This window comes from Pipra filicauda, unplaced genomic scaffold, assembly GCF_003945595.2.
Source record: "Pipra filicauda isolate LSUMZ 115617 unplaced genomic scaffold, ASM394559v2 scaffold98_size3848907_pilon, whole genome shotgun sequence".
Taxonomy (NCBI): Eukaryota; Metazoa; Chordata; class Aves; order Passeriformes; family Pipridae; genus Pipra; species Pipra filicauda.
Window position 1 is genome coordinate 2,090,715 of NW_024105186.1, and position 19,825 is coordinate 2,110,539.

Sequence of the window (19,825 nt, forward strand, 5' to 3'; positions counted from 1 at the left end):
AGCTCGTCTCTTGTCTCATCTGCTGTATCTCATGAACTGTTCAGGGAAAGAGCTGCAATTTTGTTATTGTTATTCCTTTAACATTAGAGTCTCACACTGCAGGACAGCAAATAAATAGTTTCTGGAGTGTTAGCTAAAAATACCACCAGCTGAGATTTCTTTGCAGATATTAGGACAAGTTCATAAGCTTTTCACTAAGCAAAAGATATGCCAAAGACATCTGAAATATTACTTCAAATTAATCCAGTTCATTGGGATTTTTTTAGGTCAATTATCTCAATGGACAAATATAGTTTCAAATAACCTCTTTCAGAAATTCTTAATGAGAACTTTCTGGTTTCCCCACTGTATCTTTTATTCCAGAAAATCTAAAGAAAATGGTTTAGCTCAGGACGACAAACTTCAGTTTGAATTCTACAGCTTTTAGAGGCATTTTGAGTCACTGTAAAACTAAAATGTATTTTTCTACTGCGTGGGAACCATAATGATCAAGAAAAATATTCCAGAGAAACTCCCCAGAGAAAACTGTGACTCCAGGAAGGAAGGAAGGAGGGAATAATAAGAGACGCTGGAATAGGGTCACCCTCACCTCCCCAGCTATCTGACATTAAAACTGCTAAGAAGAAGTATCCACGTTATGACAGCCTTCACGTTTTCACAAAAGTAATAAATCAAAATAAAACAGTCCTGCTTGTAAGTTTCAGTGAACTGTGATGAGTTTAGGAATACCTGTTTCTCACCTTACTGCAGGCATCAGTTTGGGATCTGATGGTATCAAGAAATTAGACCTTACCCAAGTCTGGTGTTTTCACTATGAAGGTTCTTGATTAACTATTGAATAGATGTAGGACAAAATCCCATTCTGTGTATCTTTCCAGTTTGACATTCTTATGCATTTCCTGAGTTTTCCATGAAGTTTTACAAAGCTTCAGACACCCCACATTTCCATAGGGTTCCCGAGATAGTGTCAAAGCCACATTAAACAGGAGTCAATTATATTAACAGCTTCTCTCCTGAGAACAGACCTCTATGTCCTCAAACAAAACTAAGTAACTTTGACATTATTGGGTGAGCACTGACTCTTTCTGGTTTCCTCCCAATGCTTACAATTTGATTATTTTCCAGGATATTCTGAGAAGTGCAATTAGGCTGGCTGATTTATAACACCGCAGCTTCTCTTACCATCTGAAGACAAGGAAATGTTTGACCTTTTCCCCTCCTCCACAGGTTCTCATAGATAACTGCCAATAGCTCTGAGGTTGACAGTGTTCCCCTAAGTGCCCTGGGATGAATCAGCCCAACCAATTTGAAAACATCATGTTCATCTAGCTATTTTCTAACCTATTTTTCCTAATCTAGACAGAAATCTTCCATGAACATCAGTGGTGTTGAATGTATTGGTCTTTGGATCACTGTTGCCATTTTCATTGACAACCAAAGTCGAAAAAGGCATTAAATTGCCCATCTGCCAGAGAGCCTTCCTGATTTACTGCAGTTTTAAGAAACCATCAGTTTCCTTTTTTCTCATTATACTCCTTGAAATACAGAATTTTTTTCTTTACTACTTACATTTGCTTTGTGTATAAACTTTCAGTGAAAAGGGTGTCAGATGAACATCACAAATTCATAGGCTCTGAGCCTCTCCAAGAGCTACATGAACCCAAAATCTTCAAGTTTGCCTCTCTACATTTTCTGCATTTACCTTTATAGCCAGATCTTCCACTCTGTGGTCGAACAGTTGCATGGTGCCACTTCAGAAAATGGAGCCTGAGGAAGACATGAGAAGTAACATAGAAGCAATAAAGAAAAGAAGAGAGAGGAATTAAGGATATCAGGGGTGGTCTCCAAGACAGCCCTTAAAGATCAGCAGCCCTGGAGTGACACAGATCAGCCTGATTGGAGGAGACACCACACAGCCGAGGCTGAGAGCATTATCACAGACCTCATGAGTGGCAGCTGGGCTTCTCTCAGAGCTGCTCTCAGCTTCACTGGCCTTCTGTGGCAATGTCAGCTGTGCTTTAAAAGGCTTTTAAAAGCTCAAAAAGACCAGGCTTTATTAGAAGATGAGCTAAAGTGACTCACTTTTAAAATAGGTCAGGCAAGAACAGAAATGCAAAGGCCCTGAAAAGCACAGCTCTCCCATCCTGTTGCTGGGAGCCTCCCGCTGACGTCCTGCTGTCATGTCTCGTGTGCCGGGCAATCATCTCCTGGACATCTGTGCACAGTGGACTAAAAAATCACCAACGAGCAGTTCCTGTCACAGCAGGCATTAGCACACCCACGTGTGAATAAACTGCCTGTGTACAATGTCCAGTTACCCTCTGAAGTGTCCTACATGTCTCCTCTCAGACACCTGGACCAGTGGGATTTATGCTCCTTGTTTTGGGTTGTGCCATTCTCATGGGTTCAGGGAACTCATCCTGCTCTGGCTGTGTATGGGCCATCCTGGGCATGCTTCTGTCCAGGCCAATTTATGATCTTCCCTTTTGGAAGGATGTCTGGGAAACCATGTGGCTGTCAGGAGTTACAGCATCACACAGTAGTGATGTTAGTGCTTGTAATGCTACTGATGTTTTCAGCTTCATTTTTAAGAAGCAATGACAGCTCCAACATGCCCAGATCACAGCAGTTTCTGCTTTGCCTTATCTATCCATGCACACATGCAAATCCACACAGACTTGGACATCAGTTTTTAACAGGGCATAGTTTTCTGTCAAAGAAAATGTCAGGATGTGATCTTCCATATTTCACTACTGCTATCCTGCCATTTAATTTAATAACAGCTAAATATCAAGTGGTTACTATTTTGATACTGTGTTCCATCAGCTATTGAATTAGAAATAATGGGACTGGTCTAAATTTGTGATTCATGGTGAACTGCCAAAACTAATCTCAATCATGCAGAGGACAACATCCACTGATAACTGATTTAATAGATGATCATCTTGAGCTGTCCTGTCCTCTCTCACAGAAATAGGAATATTAATGAAGTACAAGTTCACTCACACTTTGCAAGTCTTTTACAGACAATATAAATATTCACCACGGGAAACAATTTTTTCCTTTTTGGCTACTATAGACTCTTCCATTGCATTTGACAGGCATTTTGTGTATATGGCAAACCTTTGTGGCTTCAGGAATACTGCTGAACTACTGAGGCGTTTTAAAAGTCTCTCTGGTGTTTCCCATGAATATTTTTCAACTTACCATTGACTCTAACTACAGCAGGCTCTTTGCCCAAATTGCCCCTTGGGGGAGCTCCTTGCACCTGCTGTATCAACCTGCTAGTGCTGATTCTAACAGGAGTCGTGCATGGGTGTAAAGAGTTGCTCTGATAGAAAAGACTTTCCAAAACTAACAAGAATTTTAAAATGTTAAAAGTATGTGCCCTAAAATAAATCCTCTCTCTGTAGCTTCACTCTCCACCAAGTTTCAGCCTGCAACTTTTCTCTGCTGGACTCAATTATCCTCTGCCAGGTTTAAAGATGCCTTAACACATATTTTCCTGCATCTTTTATTAGTGACCATCAACAAAAAGTTGACTGAAATGTTACAATTGATGACAGTAACATCAAGAGGCAGAATCTTCCAGGTTTGTTTTCCCAAACTTCCTTGCTTTTTGAAACAGGATAACTCAGAGATAATGAATTAATTTTGAAGTCTGCTGGTCAATTTTGTCATTTGCTCACCAGTGTACCAGAGTTATATCTGCCAGGCCAGACAGCAACTGCAAGATTCCTTTATGGCTGAGAATGATGATGCCTTACAGATCAAATTAACTTTTACAAAATAAAAGGATCACCTTCAAGAGCGGGTAAGAGGGTCTGCTGTAGACAAAAGGTGGCTTTTGGAGTAGAAATTCAAATCCAAGACAAAAAGCATTATGTGGTCTCAAGACATACATTCACAAAGGCAACAAAGATGTTTCATGGACATTGCACATGTCCAGCCTAGCGTGGAATGGCACAAACCCTGTATGGGTGGGGCTGCAGGGTACCCCCCAAAATGGGCTCTGTGTTGATCTCTGTCACTCCCTCGGGGAGCTGGAAGGTGAAAGCCCGCAGCAGGTTGGCAAAGAAAATAAAGAGCTCGGTCCTCGCTAGGTGCTCCCCCAAACACACACGGTGCCCTGCAGAGGGAAGAGGGGGGGACAGTGAGTAAATTACCCTGATCTCAACAGCAAATGTATTCATTCTCACACAAATTAGGGTATTTTTGCCTAATTGAGAATTTCTTTAGGACTTAATGCAATCAATGACACAAAGTTTATTGTAGTTCTTCCTTTGACCAGTCTTATCTGCAGCTACAGATAAACGTGTGACCCTTCTGCTCTAAGTATCCCTCAATTACCTCAAAAATCTCATCTTAATTTGACTGACAACTTGAAAGGAATTCATTCCATCATATAAATGAAGAATAAGGACCTACTTTTCCTGAGAGATGTCAGGCTCCAGTGTTGTATGCATAAAGAATCAGGAGGGCTACTTGCAAGTACTTTCCAAAATGTATGTCTGGTGTGAAATGTATGCCCCAAATCAATAGACATGATCATTAGCAGAGAATTTCCTTCTAAAAATAAGGTGAGTTAGATATATACATTTGTCAGGACACCTCTGTTTTTCCACGTTATTATTTGTTCAGTAGAACAAAAGTTACTGAAAGTAATCATGTTGATTTAAGCATTGTTTTCCACAAAAAGGTTTAAAATAGAAAACCAATAGGTTTTTAATAGACATCTTCATTCTACACTCCCAATCCAAACTGTTAATGCTTGTGCTGTCAGTCCATTTACCTATTGAGAATGGTAAAAAGGCTTCTTGGCTCACAAAGTTTCCATCCTTATCTAAGAAGTGACCAGGGTTGAACTGTCGAGGTGTTTCCCACTGCTCTGGGTCATACAAAGATGAAGCAATATTTGGAAGAACTATGGTGCCCTGAAAGGAGAAAAACACTCAGTTCTGGCTGTGAGTCCTCACCCAGCAGCCAGAGCCAGCTGGTGAGACCAGTGTTCATTCCCTCTCGGAGTTCAGTGTTTTGTGCTGATAGACTCAGTTCCCCAGTAAGGACCGTGAGGAACTCTAAATATTTTTGCTTCAGAATGTTGGTCCGAGCCAGACAGTGGAAGTGACCACATCAATAGGAACTAACAACTTTATTTGTACTAAATCCATTTTCTCTTCCAGTGTTAGGAGTTTCTGTGATTTAGTCTCTTTGACAAAAGCTAGTTGCAAGTTGTCATGCTTTTCCCCAGATCTTTTACAGGCTTTCTGCACACAAAAATTCATTCAGAAATCTTTCCAATGCCTTATCAGCACAAACCCACCATAGTTTCCTTCAGTATCAATCACAAATGTTTTGTCTTCATTGGTTTGTAGAAACACTTCGCTAAAATATCCTTTTCCATCCAGGGGCATCTCTCACTACTGATAACCCTCTCCCCAAGAACTGCATCACTCAGCCTGACAGATGAGTTCTTGTCTTTGTTCCCATTCAATGGGACCCAGAGGTATCCAGTCCCCCTTCTACTGAGGAGAAGCTCCTGGCACAAACAGATTTTAATCCACACCTTGTTCTGCTGATGCAATAAAGGTGTGTAGCAACTTAGAAACTGCGTCTGTACCTTTCTGAGGGGAAAGCCAAGCAACGTTGTGTTCCTCACACACACCCTGGGCATGCCAACTGAGATAATGTTGCTGAAGCGTTGGATCTCATGAACCACAGCGTTTGTGTAGGGCAGTTCTCTCCGATCCTCATAGCAGATTAACTTGGAAGGACCTAGAACAGCATCCAACTCCTTCTGAACTTTTTCTGTGGAGAAATATTCAATGTTTCAGGTGGAAAAACATATCAAGTATTTTCACTAACTCTATTTAACATTCTGTTAGAAGGAAATGGTTCTTATGTAGAATGTCTGCTAAGTGAAACAATGCCAACTAGAACAATGTCCAAATACCAAGAAAGAAATGTGTCTACTCCTTGGCACTTGCTTTTTGTTCAAAAATCACGTTTTAAATCACTTATTGCACAGGAGTCTTGGGAGCATTAACAAAACCAAAACTTTGTTTTATAAACTTTAAGAGAGGCAGGACACATCACCTAAAAAAAACACCTTAGATTTTTAATAAATGATCCTATCTTTTTTCCAGGCTGGTTGAAGAAGCAGTAAGATGTAGGGAAGTCCATTCTGCATCACATCAAGCCTGCTCTGTGACTGCCAGCAGTCCTTCACACAACTGTGCTAGGTAGGCTCTCACAACTGAGATTTAAGCACCTTGTAGAATTTAAAATGTACATCCAGAAAGATTTTTAAGTAAACTTCCTTCTGTGAAGAACTATCTTGCATAAGCAAGCATGACTACTTCAGCATCCAGTGTAGTTTGAAGTAATCAGTCACTGTGTAATATATACACACATCTCTGTTTGGGTTGTTGAGAGAACAAGGAGAGCCTGATTTAGTGGTGAGACAAAAGGCCAAAATTTTCCATATGTTACAGAGTGGAACTGCACAACATTGTCATTGGGTCTCAATATATGCAACAGTATGAATGGGTTCAAAAAGAAGCCCAGGAAGGATCACTCTGCACCCACCCTGCTTTCCCACATATGTGCAAGGTATTATATTTAACTAAATAAAATTACACAGGTGAGTCAGTGCTTTCGTAACCTTAATTACACAGGTGATAACAAAACATGATAACATGAGATTAAACAGACTTTCTTGTCTGACAGCTACAAGATGAGCAATTTTTTCTTATCTTCATGTCTTTCCTCCATTTAAAATCCTATTCTCCTCTGCGTATTTGCACATGTTCTGTGATGTAACAATGAGATTTCTGTTATCCAGCATAAGACATCCTTCTTCCTTTCCTTTTCATTCAGTGATTGATGGTTATTTAAAAACTAGACTTAAAACCAAGCTTCTTAAATACAAATATATGTAAAAGATGAGTCATCAGTTTCCTCTCCTGACTGGAATAATTTCTGTTATAAGAAACTCAAACACATCACAGAGTTAATTTAATCACAGGTTAGATAGACACCCTGGTACCTTGGGATCAGAAATGAACTGATGGGCAAAAGTAAAGTCAAGGCTGGCAATTGACCTTTAGGCAGTTATCTGTATTTCTTCTGTGATGTACAGAGCACCAAGAGGGGCAGGACCCCCTGTAGTCCCTCTTACTGATACTCAGCAATACAAAGCACAATTTCAGGTTAATTATTTTCAGCCATCAGTCGTGTTTATGACTAAGACAGAACCCAGCCCAACTTCTTGAAGCACCATGAGCACCCCTCACCAATGGCTGCAGCAGTGGCCACTGTTCCTTTAAGGAACACATGTGCAAACTACTGGCTTCCCAAAAAGTGACTCCAGTCCTCTTATCTCTACCACAGTCTTCATTTCCCCACAGAACCCTACACCTCAATCAGCCACAGTCTCCTATACAGGTGTATAATTCCCAAGTGGTTAACTGTGGGAATTGCCTTATTCTTGTGGCTGCTCTAAGAGCTTTTGTACAGATTCCCTGCATCTACTGATGCTGCCTAGCAGAGATCTACCAGTACAAAAAGGTACATGTGCCACTAGGCATATATCAGTATCTAGGAATAATCTCTGATCCATGAAAATGTTATGACTTGGCTGCTCTATTGCATGAAAGATATTTGTGATGTGCTAATTACTCACCTTGAATGTCTGGATATGCCACCATATAGAGCAGACCCCAGTTCAAAGTAGTGCTTGTTGTCTCTGATCCACCCAGGAAAAGGTCATTTATAGAATAAACCATGTTGTCTTCATTGTATGTAGACCTGGGTTCATCTTTGGACTGCAAATGATAAGAAAAAATAGAGGCTTATACATGAAAGTTAGAAAAATCCAAATAGGGTTAAATGTGATTTTATAACTGGTCCCAAGCTGCAGTGTGTTCTGCATATAGGACAATACAGAGACTGATAAGGAATGTTAGACAGCAAGGATGACTATCAATACAAAAAGCTAACATTTCACAGAGACAAGCCATCTTTACTGCCCATTTAATCATGAAGCTAAATTGCATGTTCTTTGCAGAAAGGGATTATTGGCTTAAATGTACAAATAGTGGTTCGTTTAGAAGGTTTCATAAGTAAATCTTCCTCTAAAGATGTCTACCAGCATGTCATTCTTCATGCCTCAAGTCACAGTCCACCACTTATTTTTTCTAGCAAGCAATGCAGTGACAAGGTAACAAACACTGCGCTGTGTAAAGTTCTTAACCTGTGGTATTCAGGTTTCTTCTTCACTACAAAGGCACAATGACTCACATACAGCTGCTCTGGGGTTTTACAGTTTTCAATTAGAAGTGTGAGGATGTGTATGTATACACTGAAACTATAAAAGAACATCATTATGGTTTGGGGGAATTCATTGTCTAAATTTAGGGAGGTTATGCTCAGAGGTCTTGAACCTTTCTCTTGCCAATGGAGCAATTGAAAAGTGGAAAGGATGTTTTTCCCTGCTGTAATATCATCTAATCTTTTTTTATTGCTCCTGTGCATCTATTACAGACAGTTCAATTTTTTTAATAAACAAACTTGGATGATTTCCATCCGACAGATCCCAGAAGAGCTCACTGAAAAAATTTCTGGTCCACTGATTTTCAAGACTCATAAATCTTAGAACAGCAGTGAAATGATTTAGAAGCTGTTAAATGCTTTGGAAAGCCGGATGTGTGAATGTGCCGGTATAAAAAAAAAAATAAAACAAGGGGATCCCAGGAACTAGAAGCCAGTTGGGCAGACATCCACCCTGGCCACAAAAATATAGCAGCTGATGTGGTAATTTATTAATAAAGAATTACCAGTTAGAAATACAAACTGATGCTATTGGTTGTTATATAGAAAAAAATGATCATAGCAAGGAGATCTGATTTGACTCTTTGGTAGAAGTACTAGCTTGGATGATAATGACAATTTCACAGTTGCAGTATGCTTGGAGTCCACAAGATCGTTACTTTTGTTCCCCAGAATAATAAAAAATCTAGCACTATTAATATTCATAAGACACAAGCTACAAGACTGAAGAGCAGGCTGACAGAAATAGCTAACAGACAATAGATGGGAGGGATTTCTCCCCTGGCTGCACATCTGTAGTGACTGAACACAGCAGCAGACCTGCTCAGGATGTACACAAGGCAGGCAGTACCCAGGACAGCAGCTCCCTTTCTGCTGTGACAGGAGATGCAGGATGAGTGCCTGTAGCCTGACAGAAAAAACTTACTTTTTCAATGTGATCCAGGTAAAAGTCAATGAAATCCTGCAGTTCATCTGGTATCCCACGCTCCGTGTGCATTCTGATCTCTCTCCGTGTAAAGGAGCTCAGGACATCATAGCAAGCCAAGGCCTTCTTATGGGGCCCAGGGAGACGACACATCAACCAGGGGAAGATTTCGTACAGCTGTGGGAGTGACACACAAGAGACACTGCAAAGTCTCTATCACCAGAAAATGCACTAGAAAGGCCTGCTACAGAGAGAGGGTGATGTTCATATTAGCATGGGGTTTGGACCTCATTAGTAAAATATCCTGTCAAAGACTGTGCTTATGCTTTCAAGTTGTGAAACAGTACACTATTTAGTTTCTAGCTGTTGTGATGGTAAGATTCAGAGTTCCACAGGCTTTCAGCTCAATCACAAGCTAAATTAGAATTACTATAACTAGGATGAACTGTGTTCGTCTATTCAGTTATTCAAGTCACATCTTCAATTACTATGAACTGCATTCAGGCATTTTAAAAGTGACATCCTGCCCTCCAGTGGAGAATACCGGGAACGGAAAAGCAAAACTTGCCAACTGTCCTCGCCAGGATGTGCAAAAGGAGTTGATAAACCCAAAGCAAGGGCTGGCTGCCGGCAGCTGCTATACAGGCTGGGTAATCCCTAAAGCACTCTCTACCAATTGGCCTCTCAAGGGTCCTCAATAAAATTTCAAATATCTGAAATCCAGAAAATCTAAGAAATCCAGCTACCTGACAAATTTGAGTGCTCTCCTCTAGAAAGGAAGAAGGCGTTAGCTGACACAACCAGATTAATTTTTTCCTTCTCTCTTACTGTTGGAGAAAATCCAGCCTAAGAAATAGCTGCTTTCTACCTATTCTGATAGCTAGAAAGTTCGTTCTGATTTTCAGCCTATATTTATGCTTGGATAATTTGTATACATTGTTCTTGTATCTGCAGTGTACTTTCTCCAATCCACCTTTCTGGCTACTGGTCCTGCCAAAACTCCTCCTCCATTTCTGGAGAAGCCCAATCCACAGTGTTCTCCTGCTTAGTGCCTGACAACATGGGATCCAGTTAAGAACTTGGGATGTGGATGCAGCAATACCATTTTTTACACAATACTGAGTACTCTTTGCATCTGGGAAGTGGGAAGATTGTGGCCATCGCTCCAGAACAATTTGAATAGCTGTTCTTGTTTCCTTGAAAAGTATCTTATTCACTGGACTAAGCAAAGCCGGGGTAGGAAGGAGACAAGAAAAGGAGGTATGTTCTCTGTCCTAAAAGCAGGTCTCGCCACCACTACACACAACTTACAGGAGCAGAGTTAGGCTAAGCAAAAGGGAACCTAACCATAACCCAGTGACAAGAATGCTCTGTGGGATGTGGATGGAAATATTTGTATTACAGGGATTCCTTTGTGTTTTACATTAAGAATTTACTGCATAAGATGTATGGGACAACTTTGGCAGTGGGACAGAACCAGAACTCCCAGAAAACTTTGAATGCACTTCTGTGCAAAGGAGGCCTCTAGTGTCAGATGAGTCCTTGACTCCCAGATTGTTTGATTGCCAAGCTTAGAGTTATATTTGTTGGCTTAGCATTTCCTGTCATCTGCTGCCTGCGTCTGGAGCTACTCCTCACTCAGGCTGAAGGAGTAGAATTTCTCTGGGAAGTCTTCAAGTCCAAGTTTTAAAGAGGAAATGGTGATAATTAGCCACAGGCAAAACACTTCGGTGTTTGAATCATTCTTCTCTCTGTTGACTCTACAAAACAGTGTCTAAACTTAGCATGTGAATCACACCTTTAGACCTGACTTTTAATATTTAAGAATCATTGTCCAAGGCAGGAGTCTGGTGCCTAGAGGCTGAAAAACCATGACCCAGGAGCAGTCCATGGGCCTATGCCTTGCTGCAAAGAATTAGGAGCAGGCTACCAGAGTGCTCAAACATAGGACAAGGAACACAAATGCCTGAGGCTGGTATGTGGAGCATTACCATCACATTTTGACAGAGTGCACTGCCCAGTAAAACTGCACAGGACATCACTCACCCATTCAAAACGTTTTGCCCAACAGCCACCTCTTGAATCTGCATTTGTCACTCTCCGTCTTATTTAGAGAAATACAACAGATTGTTCACTTACATGATAAATAAAGCTGCCCCCAAATTTGAACAGTTCCTCTGTGGCTCTAATCAGTTCATGAAAGGTCTCATCCTCTCTGGAGAAACGATGTCCAAACACGACAGCACAAATTACATTTGAGACAGAATGAACAAGAGAGAACGAAGGATCCAGAGCTTTCCCTGCAATCATAATAATAAATGTCACTGTTAATGTCTCCTGCTTTAGTGAAATCAGAGAATGTTATAGGTTACCCACAGAAGAGAGCATTGCATTTCACGGAGAAGCAGCAATTTTCTTACAAAATTATAGTATCAAACTGATTCTTCACAACCATGGTGCAATCCCATAATCCCAGGAATGTGTGGCACCCTAAAGAAATGCCAGATATGTAAAATATTGCATAATATGATAGAGTAAATTTAGAGATAAGGAAAAAACATCCTATGCAAATTTGCTGCCCAGCAAATTCAAAATATGTCTCAAGCATGGGAATGACTGTGAACACTGTGGGTGAAGGGAACCTGAAGGGAGAACTGCAAGAAGGGAGACAGCCTTATCCAGCAAGGACGTATAGGCCACTATGTTTTGTCTGACCTTGCTAGAGATGAACAATCTCCATTAAAATAAAATGTTGTAAACTCCTTTCAGTGAATTGTGGCAGTGATACAATAATTAATTTTAAAGCAATTATTTGAAAATCTAATTCAAATCCCTATTTTGTGACTCTGGAATAAATTTCTATAAGCAAGTTTATTTATGTATGTATCAATGCAACTGTCAAACACCCAAGGCATGATTCTGATTAGCAGTTTACTCTTTTGTGCTTTTTTTCCTCCTGCATATATGGCCACATTTCAATCTCTCCTAGTTCTTAAACCATAGGATTGGGCTAGATTTAATTACTTTTAACTGATGTAATGCTAGCCATAGCATGTCCTGATTTCCTGTGCCTTTGCGCAATGATCAGTATTGGGAAATCCAACTCACATGATCCTAACTGGGTTGAGAAGGGTAGAATCTTGTATTGAAGACAAGATTCTAGTCACTGCTACATGGAGTGTGCAAATAGCATTACAGACAAGACTTAATCCATCAGCATTGACAGTGCCTCCATAAGTTTTATGCACCAGCACCATATTTGAGCCAGCAATGTGCCCTTGAGGCAAAGGCCAACATCATCCTGGGCTGCATTAGGAAATGAATTGCTGGCAGGCCAAGGGAGGGGTCCTTCCCCTCTGACCAGCACTGGTGAGACTCATTTGGAGGGCTGGGTCCAGTTTTGGGCTCCCCAGTATGAGAGACGTCAACATACTACAACAGGTTGAGCAAAGGGCCACAAGGACAATTAAGGGTTTGAAGCATCTGACATAAGAGAGGCTGAGAGAGACTGTTTAGTTTGGAGAAGAGAAGGCTTAAGAAGGTATCTAAATATGTAGAAATACCTGGTGGAAGGGAATAAAGAACATGGGGCCAGATTTTTCTCAGTGGTATCAAGTGAGGCAATAGGCAAAAATACATTAAATTCTGCATAAACATAAGAACCTTTTTTACTGTAGAACTGATTGAACAGCAGAACTGGTTAACCAGAGAGGTGATGAAGTCTCCATTCTTTAAGATATTTACAACTCAGCCCTAAGAAACCTGCTCAGATTGACCCTTCTTTGAGAAGGGATTAGACTAGTCCATCTTCAGAGATCCCTTTCCCCTTAGAGTGTTCTATGATATAAATAATAAATAAGCTCCAGTTTTAATTCCCAGCTGTAGTTGTTTTGTAAATAACTTTGAACAATAATAGTCTCCTTAAAAACACAGGACTGGGGTCTTTGCATTTTCAGTCCATTCCACAAAGACACTGAAAGACTGTGCACATTCTCTTGTGGAACAAAAGTAGCCCTTAATTTCAGAGAAGTTCATACACTAAGGACATCAGACTAATGGCAGAAATGTATTGATATTTATTGCAGAGATACCTTTCATACTTGCAAAGAAGTCTACCAGGTAGTGGGCTTCCTCTTGAACTCGGTGCTCCAGACCTCTTTTCCCCAGGCCGAGGTTGCGTAGAGTCCTGAGTGCAAACCTTCTCTGCTGCTTCCAGGTGTGACCAGTTGCCAACATTATCCCTACATATATTAAAGGAAGATATCTTTATCATGCTAATATTAATTATAGGCAAGGACTACATTACAGGATATACTAGGCCATGGAATATAATTAAACTATTGCATTGCCTAAGAACACAAAGGCACAAAGAACTCTGGCATGTAAGTATGTTAACAGGGCTGAAAATTACAAACTCAGCTGGATAATAAGATGACTGGCAGGATTAAGCTTGATCCAAGACAACCAGCTTTCTCTGGAAGTCTGACAGCTGCTTCTCTAGATGCTCTTTGTAGTGCTCGTCTCACACTCTGCTGTGCCTGAAGCTCACCTGAATCAGGTTAATGGTTCTTGCGAAGGGAAAGGGGGAAAGAACTCTGACTGTTCACAGGCAGGGATGAAAGTTCCTGTCCACAGGGCAGGAAAGTTCAGTGCTTAGGCTTTGTGACAGGCTTTGGGAATTCCCGGTGCGGTCGGTGGTATGAAACCTACAGCAAGGTTGAAATAGAAGCGCACTGAGCCTCTGGGTGTTACTGTGGGAGTAAGAAAACGTTCACAAAAGGAAGGAAGGGAACGGGAATAAGATCCCACTATCAATCTCACTCTTTAATTGAAAATGTAATAGTGGGAGGCAGGAAGTCCAGGACAAGGAAGTGGGCTGTTTCCCGCTTTTTTCCCACTTCTCTGTGGCACAACTTACCATTGCCCCATTGCATCATCTCTGAATCTGCTCCAGTGAGTACTTCACACAAGACATTATGAATCTTTTTTCTTTTGCTTGTATTTTCCTCCTGTTACTGTCCAAAAGCTATTTCACCCCTCCCTACCTTGCAGTTCACCTGGCAGTCATTCCTTGTAGACAAACCCTGCTTACTGTGGTACCTCTGAAGGTGGTTACAAGCTACAAAAGAGCTGCAATTTATAAAGATGATGCTTCTGTGCAGTGTTTATGGAAAGAAATTCTCACCTTTTCCTTTGGCCATTGCCCTGAAGAAAGGAGACACCAGCCTCCCAGAAACATCTTCAGGGTGCATGGTCATACCATCCTTCACTGCTTGAAATCCATTCAGTACAACCACTGGGGCCCATCCAAACCATAAGGTGAATATGTTGCCATGAATTTTTGCCAGCTAGAGATGGGAGAGAAGCCAGAAAAGCACAGATAAAATCCCACATATTGCAAACAAAGAGGATGAACCTGTTTTTGCACTGATTACAAGACCAGCCCTAAAGTGGAGTGATGTTCTCCATCTTTCCCACAAGATTATAATTATCTGTGAGAAAGCATATGTATCTTCTCCAGCACTCACTGTTGGAAACAACTGAGTATTCCCACTTTTCAGAGCCACAGGTCTATGACAAGAAACAAAATGTATCTTTTATTACTGTATATAAGCCAAGGCTCAGTTCTCAAAGATTCATGTGAAAAAGGGTATTTTCATTAATTCATTAATTTATTTCAAGAGGGTTTCTATCATTTGTACAAGTAAAGTAGCACAAAAGAACACAGAAATGCCAGAGGAGTAAATAGCTTGTAGAGACAGTACCAGTTATTTTCTTCTTTCCTCCCACCCATTTTCAATATAAGTGAGCACATACACACAAAGTGCACTTAAGTTCTATTTACTGCTCAAGCTAGAGAGTGCCAATGCTCAGAAAGGTACAAATCCAGGCCATAAATGCAGTTTTTTTGATAGTATTTTTTTCCCTAACTATTTAATCCTAAATTATATCAAATTTCACATGAATTTGTCCATCTCAGTATTAAAAGGGGATCAGTTTAAGCATCAAAATGATCTTCACATTTTCAGAAATTCCAATACCAGTTTTCTTAACTTGGCAAAGTACTTTACACCGCAATAACTTTTTCTTATTTTGGCAACCAAACCAGCAGTTCTGAACCAAACCGGGTATGATATCAGAGTGGCCAGATAACAGTTACACTGTGCCAGCAACGTAGTTTCAGGAGAGGATGTTTTCACATAGCAAACATAAGAAATTACAAAGACTTTTAAACAATTAGGAATATCTGGAAAAAAGTACCTTCATGAGGAGATCACGATTAAACTGAAAGTTCAGCTGTATCAAGGTCCCAAAAATTGGGAGAGGAATTGGTCCAGGAGGAAGCCATCTCCGTACTTGCTGCAACTTTAAAAACTGTGTAATTAGAAGAAATACAGCCGCAGCTATAAGAACTTGACTTATTGTCAACATTTTACCGTCTGCTTTTACCAGCTTGTCTTTATTCAAAATAGTCTATTGAAGCTATTAAGGCTGGTTGCTCAACCAGTTTTTTCATAAGAGCTTAAATTTCATATAATAACTCTTCCCCGCCTCTAACCCTCCCTCTTTGTTATCAACCACTCCCTTTTTGTCCCACTTATTACATTCTCATGCTTAAGCATATTTAATAGATGCACACCTCTCTCCCTCTACTCATCCAGATTATATTTATCAAATATGGATCACAGGATTTGTAGGAACAGTGTCTTAAAAGACTAGGGCAAAGACTTTCCAGGCAATGTAAATACACGTAAATTCTCCACCTAATTTTTCTGAAACAATTTTGGATGGTATGTGCTCCTACAAACACTCCACGAATGCTTTTAGAAAAGCAATAGTCATACGTACAAATTAAGCGTGCAAATGTAAGTGGACATTAAATCTTGGACTTTTTAAATTGTTTTATATATATTCCATATACATGTTCTATCTAGTAATGGCAAGACCAACAGAAGTTAAAAGCCCACATTTATCTTAAGATACATAGACAACTATCTATTGCTTAATACAAAAAGCAAAATTTGTTATGCTTTTGAATATAATTGAAAACATAACTGGTTTAATGTATGACATCACTTTTTTTTTCTAACATATTTGCAATAGGTAACCTCACTGAGGGTTTTGTCTGCTTCTGAAGTTCCCCTTTCAGTCTTGACATAAGATGGATACCCTAAAGGATATTTTGAGAACTCATCAGAATGTTTATGAGACAAATAACAAATAATCATATAGAAAATACATCCAGTATGAAATAGATTTAAAAAAAAAAACAAACATGGGGAAAACCTACTAGGGATCTTGAGCTACAACAGAACTAAGGGCCCCAACAAGAACCAGTCATGACATGCGTAACTTGAGAGCAAACAGAGTCCGTAGCCAAAACTCTTTGCCACACCTCAACACACGCAGGACCCATCAACCCAGCACCAGGGGAGTTCACATGCCTGAAATCAGACCATGAAAACCACACAAGGAGTCTAGACACCACAAAGCAATGACCATTACAGTCCCTTTACAGATCTAGATTGAAATGTTAATGGATCGGTGCCTCCCTGTCAAAAATGCCCATCCCCTGAAAGCAAAACACTTGTAAAAGAAACGTGTTTTGACTGATATTCTGAAAAACCTGCCATAATGACTTGTGCACCAGCTTGCTTCTTGCAAGTACCTTGTCTTTGGGACAGAAACTATTTCCAGGATTTTTGGCTCTGGGACATTGAAGACCCTTATCCAGAAAGAACAGCCTGGAGTCTGCCAGTCCGCAGTTTACAGACCTCCAATTCAATTATCTTCCAACCATGGCACCTTGTTACCACTAATGCATAACTGATTAATGTGTATTAACCAAGAAAGGGATGTTTCTAGGTTTCCACAAAACCTTTGTTTGTGTATATTGAAAAGCTTGTTTTTCAAGGTAATCATTTCTAATTTATCTCTCTCCCTCAACAGGGAAAAAATAGTCTTTTTGAAAAGAAATTTTGGTAAGTTTTACCTGCTCTGTATCCAGTGTAATCTTACAAAATCTACTTCAAATTTACTAATTTATCAGAATTTTTTATTTAGAATCAATGTGGTACACTCCCTGTCCTTTTAGATATTCAAAGATTTTTCCATCTAAATGATTTGTCATCAGGAAAAGTCATTTGTCCAGTGATTTCTCTACCAGGATGTGAAGAAAGAAGTTTCGACCTGGAGCCTTCACCCCTCCAAGGCTGCAGCCTCACAGCACGACCTCTGTATTTTTTTAGTCTTGCAGCCTCCAGTTTTCACATTATCAGTCATTTCTCACAAGTCCAGGTATCCAAACACCCTCCAGCCCCTTGTTAGCCCCTTGTCACATCCTTTATCATTCTCTTAACCCCAGCCCAAAGCTCTTCCTTGTGCCTTTGGCATCATTTCTGCTAAAGCATCCCTCTGATCAGGGGATCTGTGTCTCCTCTCATGCTATGACCACTTCAGGAGGCTTTAAACCTTTTTCCTGGTGGTGTTTTCCTGAGGGAGGAAGATTTCCTGTCTGTTTCTGACTTTGGCCCTCTGCTTCCCTGCACGATGCCTGTCCTGGCAGCAGTCCTGTCCTCCCTCCATGTCTAAAGCTGGGGCACACCACAGGGGCAGGAGCAGCCAAGAAAAAATACAAGGGCAGGAAATGGAGCTGAATAGAAAGCAGACTGGCACTTGTAGTCACCACTGTGCTGGAGAAGGGAGTGAGTGTGAGAAAGGACCCTAAGACCCAGCCCTCCTCCATCCCATGTGAAGTGGCCACTGTGAGAAATTGCTCTGTCAGCAGAGCAGCCTTTCCCTCCAAAGGGCTGCACAGACCATTCCCCAGGGAGCCAGCAGCCTGCCTTCCCCTCAGCTTGGCTCCAGACTTCTGTCCAGGTGTTTTTTCACAGGTCTTTTTGCCACATTTGCCTGTGAGAACTTGGTTGCCTCCCTGATACCCACTCAAGGTAGCAGCTACAGCCTTCTCTCTGCCTGGTGGCTCCTAAGACAGCTTCCCCACCACAGTATGAGGCACCAGTGGCATCACATCACCCCATCATCCTTCTGCCTTCCTCCTGCATGCTGGTCAGAGACCAGTTTTCTCTTTGGACTCAGCTGGACTTTCTCTGTATCTCATTTTTACCCAGTACCACAACTCTTCCAAAGAAACCACAATAAATTCCCATCCTTCTTTCCACCAGGTAACAATTGAGAGCTTAAACAGAATATATTTATTTTTTAACATTATATTTCTATGGAAGACAACAAAGATTCCAAAACCACCTTAGATCTCCCGCTTCTCCAGGGCTTTCCTCTTTTTGCCAGAGTTTCTAATGTGAAACTCTGAAACATTGAGGTCCACTTAATTTTTCCCACATATTTCTCCAGGATGACATTTGATAGCTTTAAACTCTACTTAGTTTTGAGCTCAACAGACACTTTAAGCCGTGTTCAGCTGGAGCTAGCCTGGAATATGGTTCTCTCACACTGGAAAAGGGAGATGACTGTGGGTTGGTATAGACTACAGATGAATCTGGGATTTATCGTACTTTATTTGATGGAAAATGTATTTATGAGATTGCCTAGGCTCCATTTTCTACATAATTACTAAATGCAACCACTAGCAGCATTTCTTGAGCTATTCTTCAGGATTAGTGATTTTTAATTTGCTCAAGGCAAACTGCTGCCTCTCCTCTTGCTGTCCAGCTGGATACAAATGAGTCACCTCTTACCAGTGCAGAGCTACTGCCAGGGGCATGTTGGCAGTTTGAGCATGAGGGGACTTCATAACAATCACCTGCCTGTCAGGACATGCTGGACATGGGTTGAACCATCCCATAAAGGTAAGCCTGGAGGGGAAGAAACTGCCAACCCAGGTTTCATCCTGTATGCAGATTAGTGATCTCACACATCCCTGCCTGTTAGCCTGGGGGGCTTTAAAACACAAGGTAGGCAGAGGTACCTGAAACAAATACAGCTGTGATAATGATGTCAGTCCTGGAGATGGCACTGTGAGCTAATCAGGGTATAAAAATAATCCTTCCTGTGTTGGCAGACAGTATCCAATTTTTACCTCATACAAGAAGAACGTATCTCAATGCCATAAAATAAAAACCCTTGTTATCTGCCAGTAAGCAAATTCACCAAATCTTAAATATCCACTTTTGCCAAGTCCTTAGTCACCAGGCTTATAAAGGGCTTCAAGAATTCTTCAGTAGTGCCAAATCTTCTCTTGGTCATGATATCCTAATTTATGCTGACTGATGTAAAAGCAGCTAACTGTGATAAGGAATTCATTAAAGAACTGAAAAAAATAACGAAGCTGAATAAATTATCAGAGGATCTGGAGCAATCACCACCAGTAGATGACCTGTCATGAAGAAGACATTCTCATGTTGCTGGCAACCAGTGGGGTTTTCAAAAAGGACAAACTATCAACACTGTGACTGCTCACTGTTGTCATTTGTCTTCCAGTCTTGGTCCTTGCCTGTGTTAAGAAAAGCTCTCCAGAACTGGCTGATGAAGCTGCTCTTCTGTTTTCATCTGAAGGGATGGAATTCACCTGTTTTAGTGGTTGAAACCCTG

General features: G+C 40.8%; 1 protein-coding gene across 1 annotated transcript; it reads right to left on the reverse strand.

Moving 5' to 3' along the window:
* Window positions 1-3,950: 3,950 nt before the first annotated feature.
* Window positions 3,951-15,688, reverse strand: LOC114003716 (cytochrome P450 2J6-like). The gene is made up of 9 exons (XM_027750985.2): window positions 15,518-15,688; window positions 14,442-14,604; window positions 13,348-13,497; window positions 11,396-11,556; window positions 9,257-9,433; window positions 7,685-7,826; window positions 5,621-5,808; window positions 4,793-4,934; window positions 3,951-4,129 (listed from the first exon to the last, which is right to left on the reverse strand). The coding sequence occupies exons 1-9, from the start codon at window positions 15,686-15,688 to the stop codon at window positions 3,951-3,953; spliced, it is 1,473 nt and encodes a 490-aa protein (XP_027606786.1).
* Between the last annotated feature and the right edge of the window lie 4,137 nt (window positions 15,689-19,825).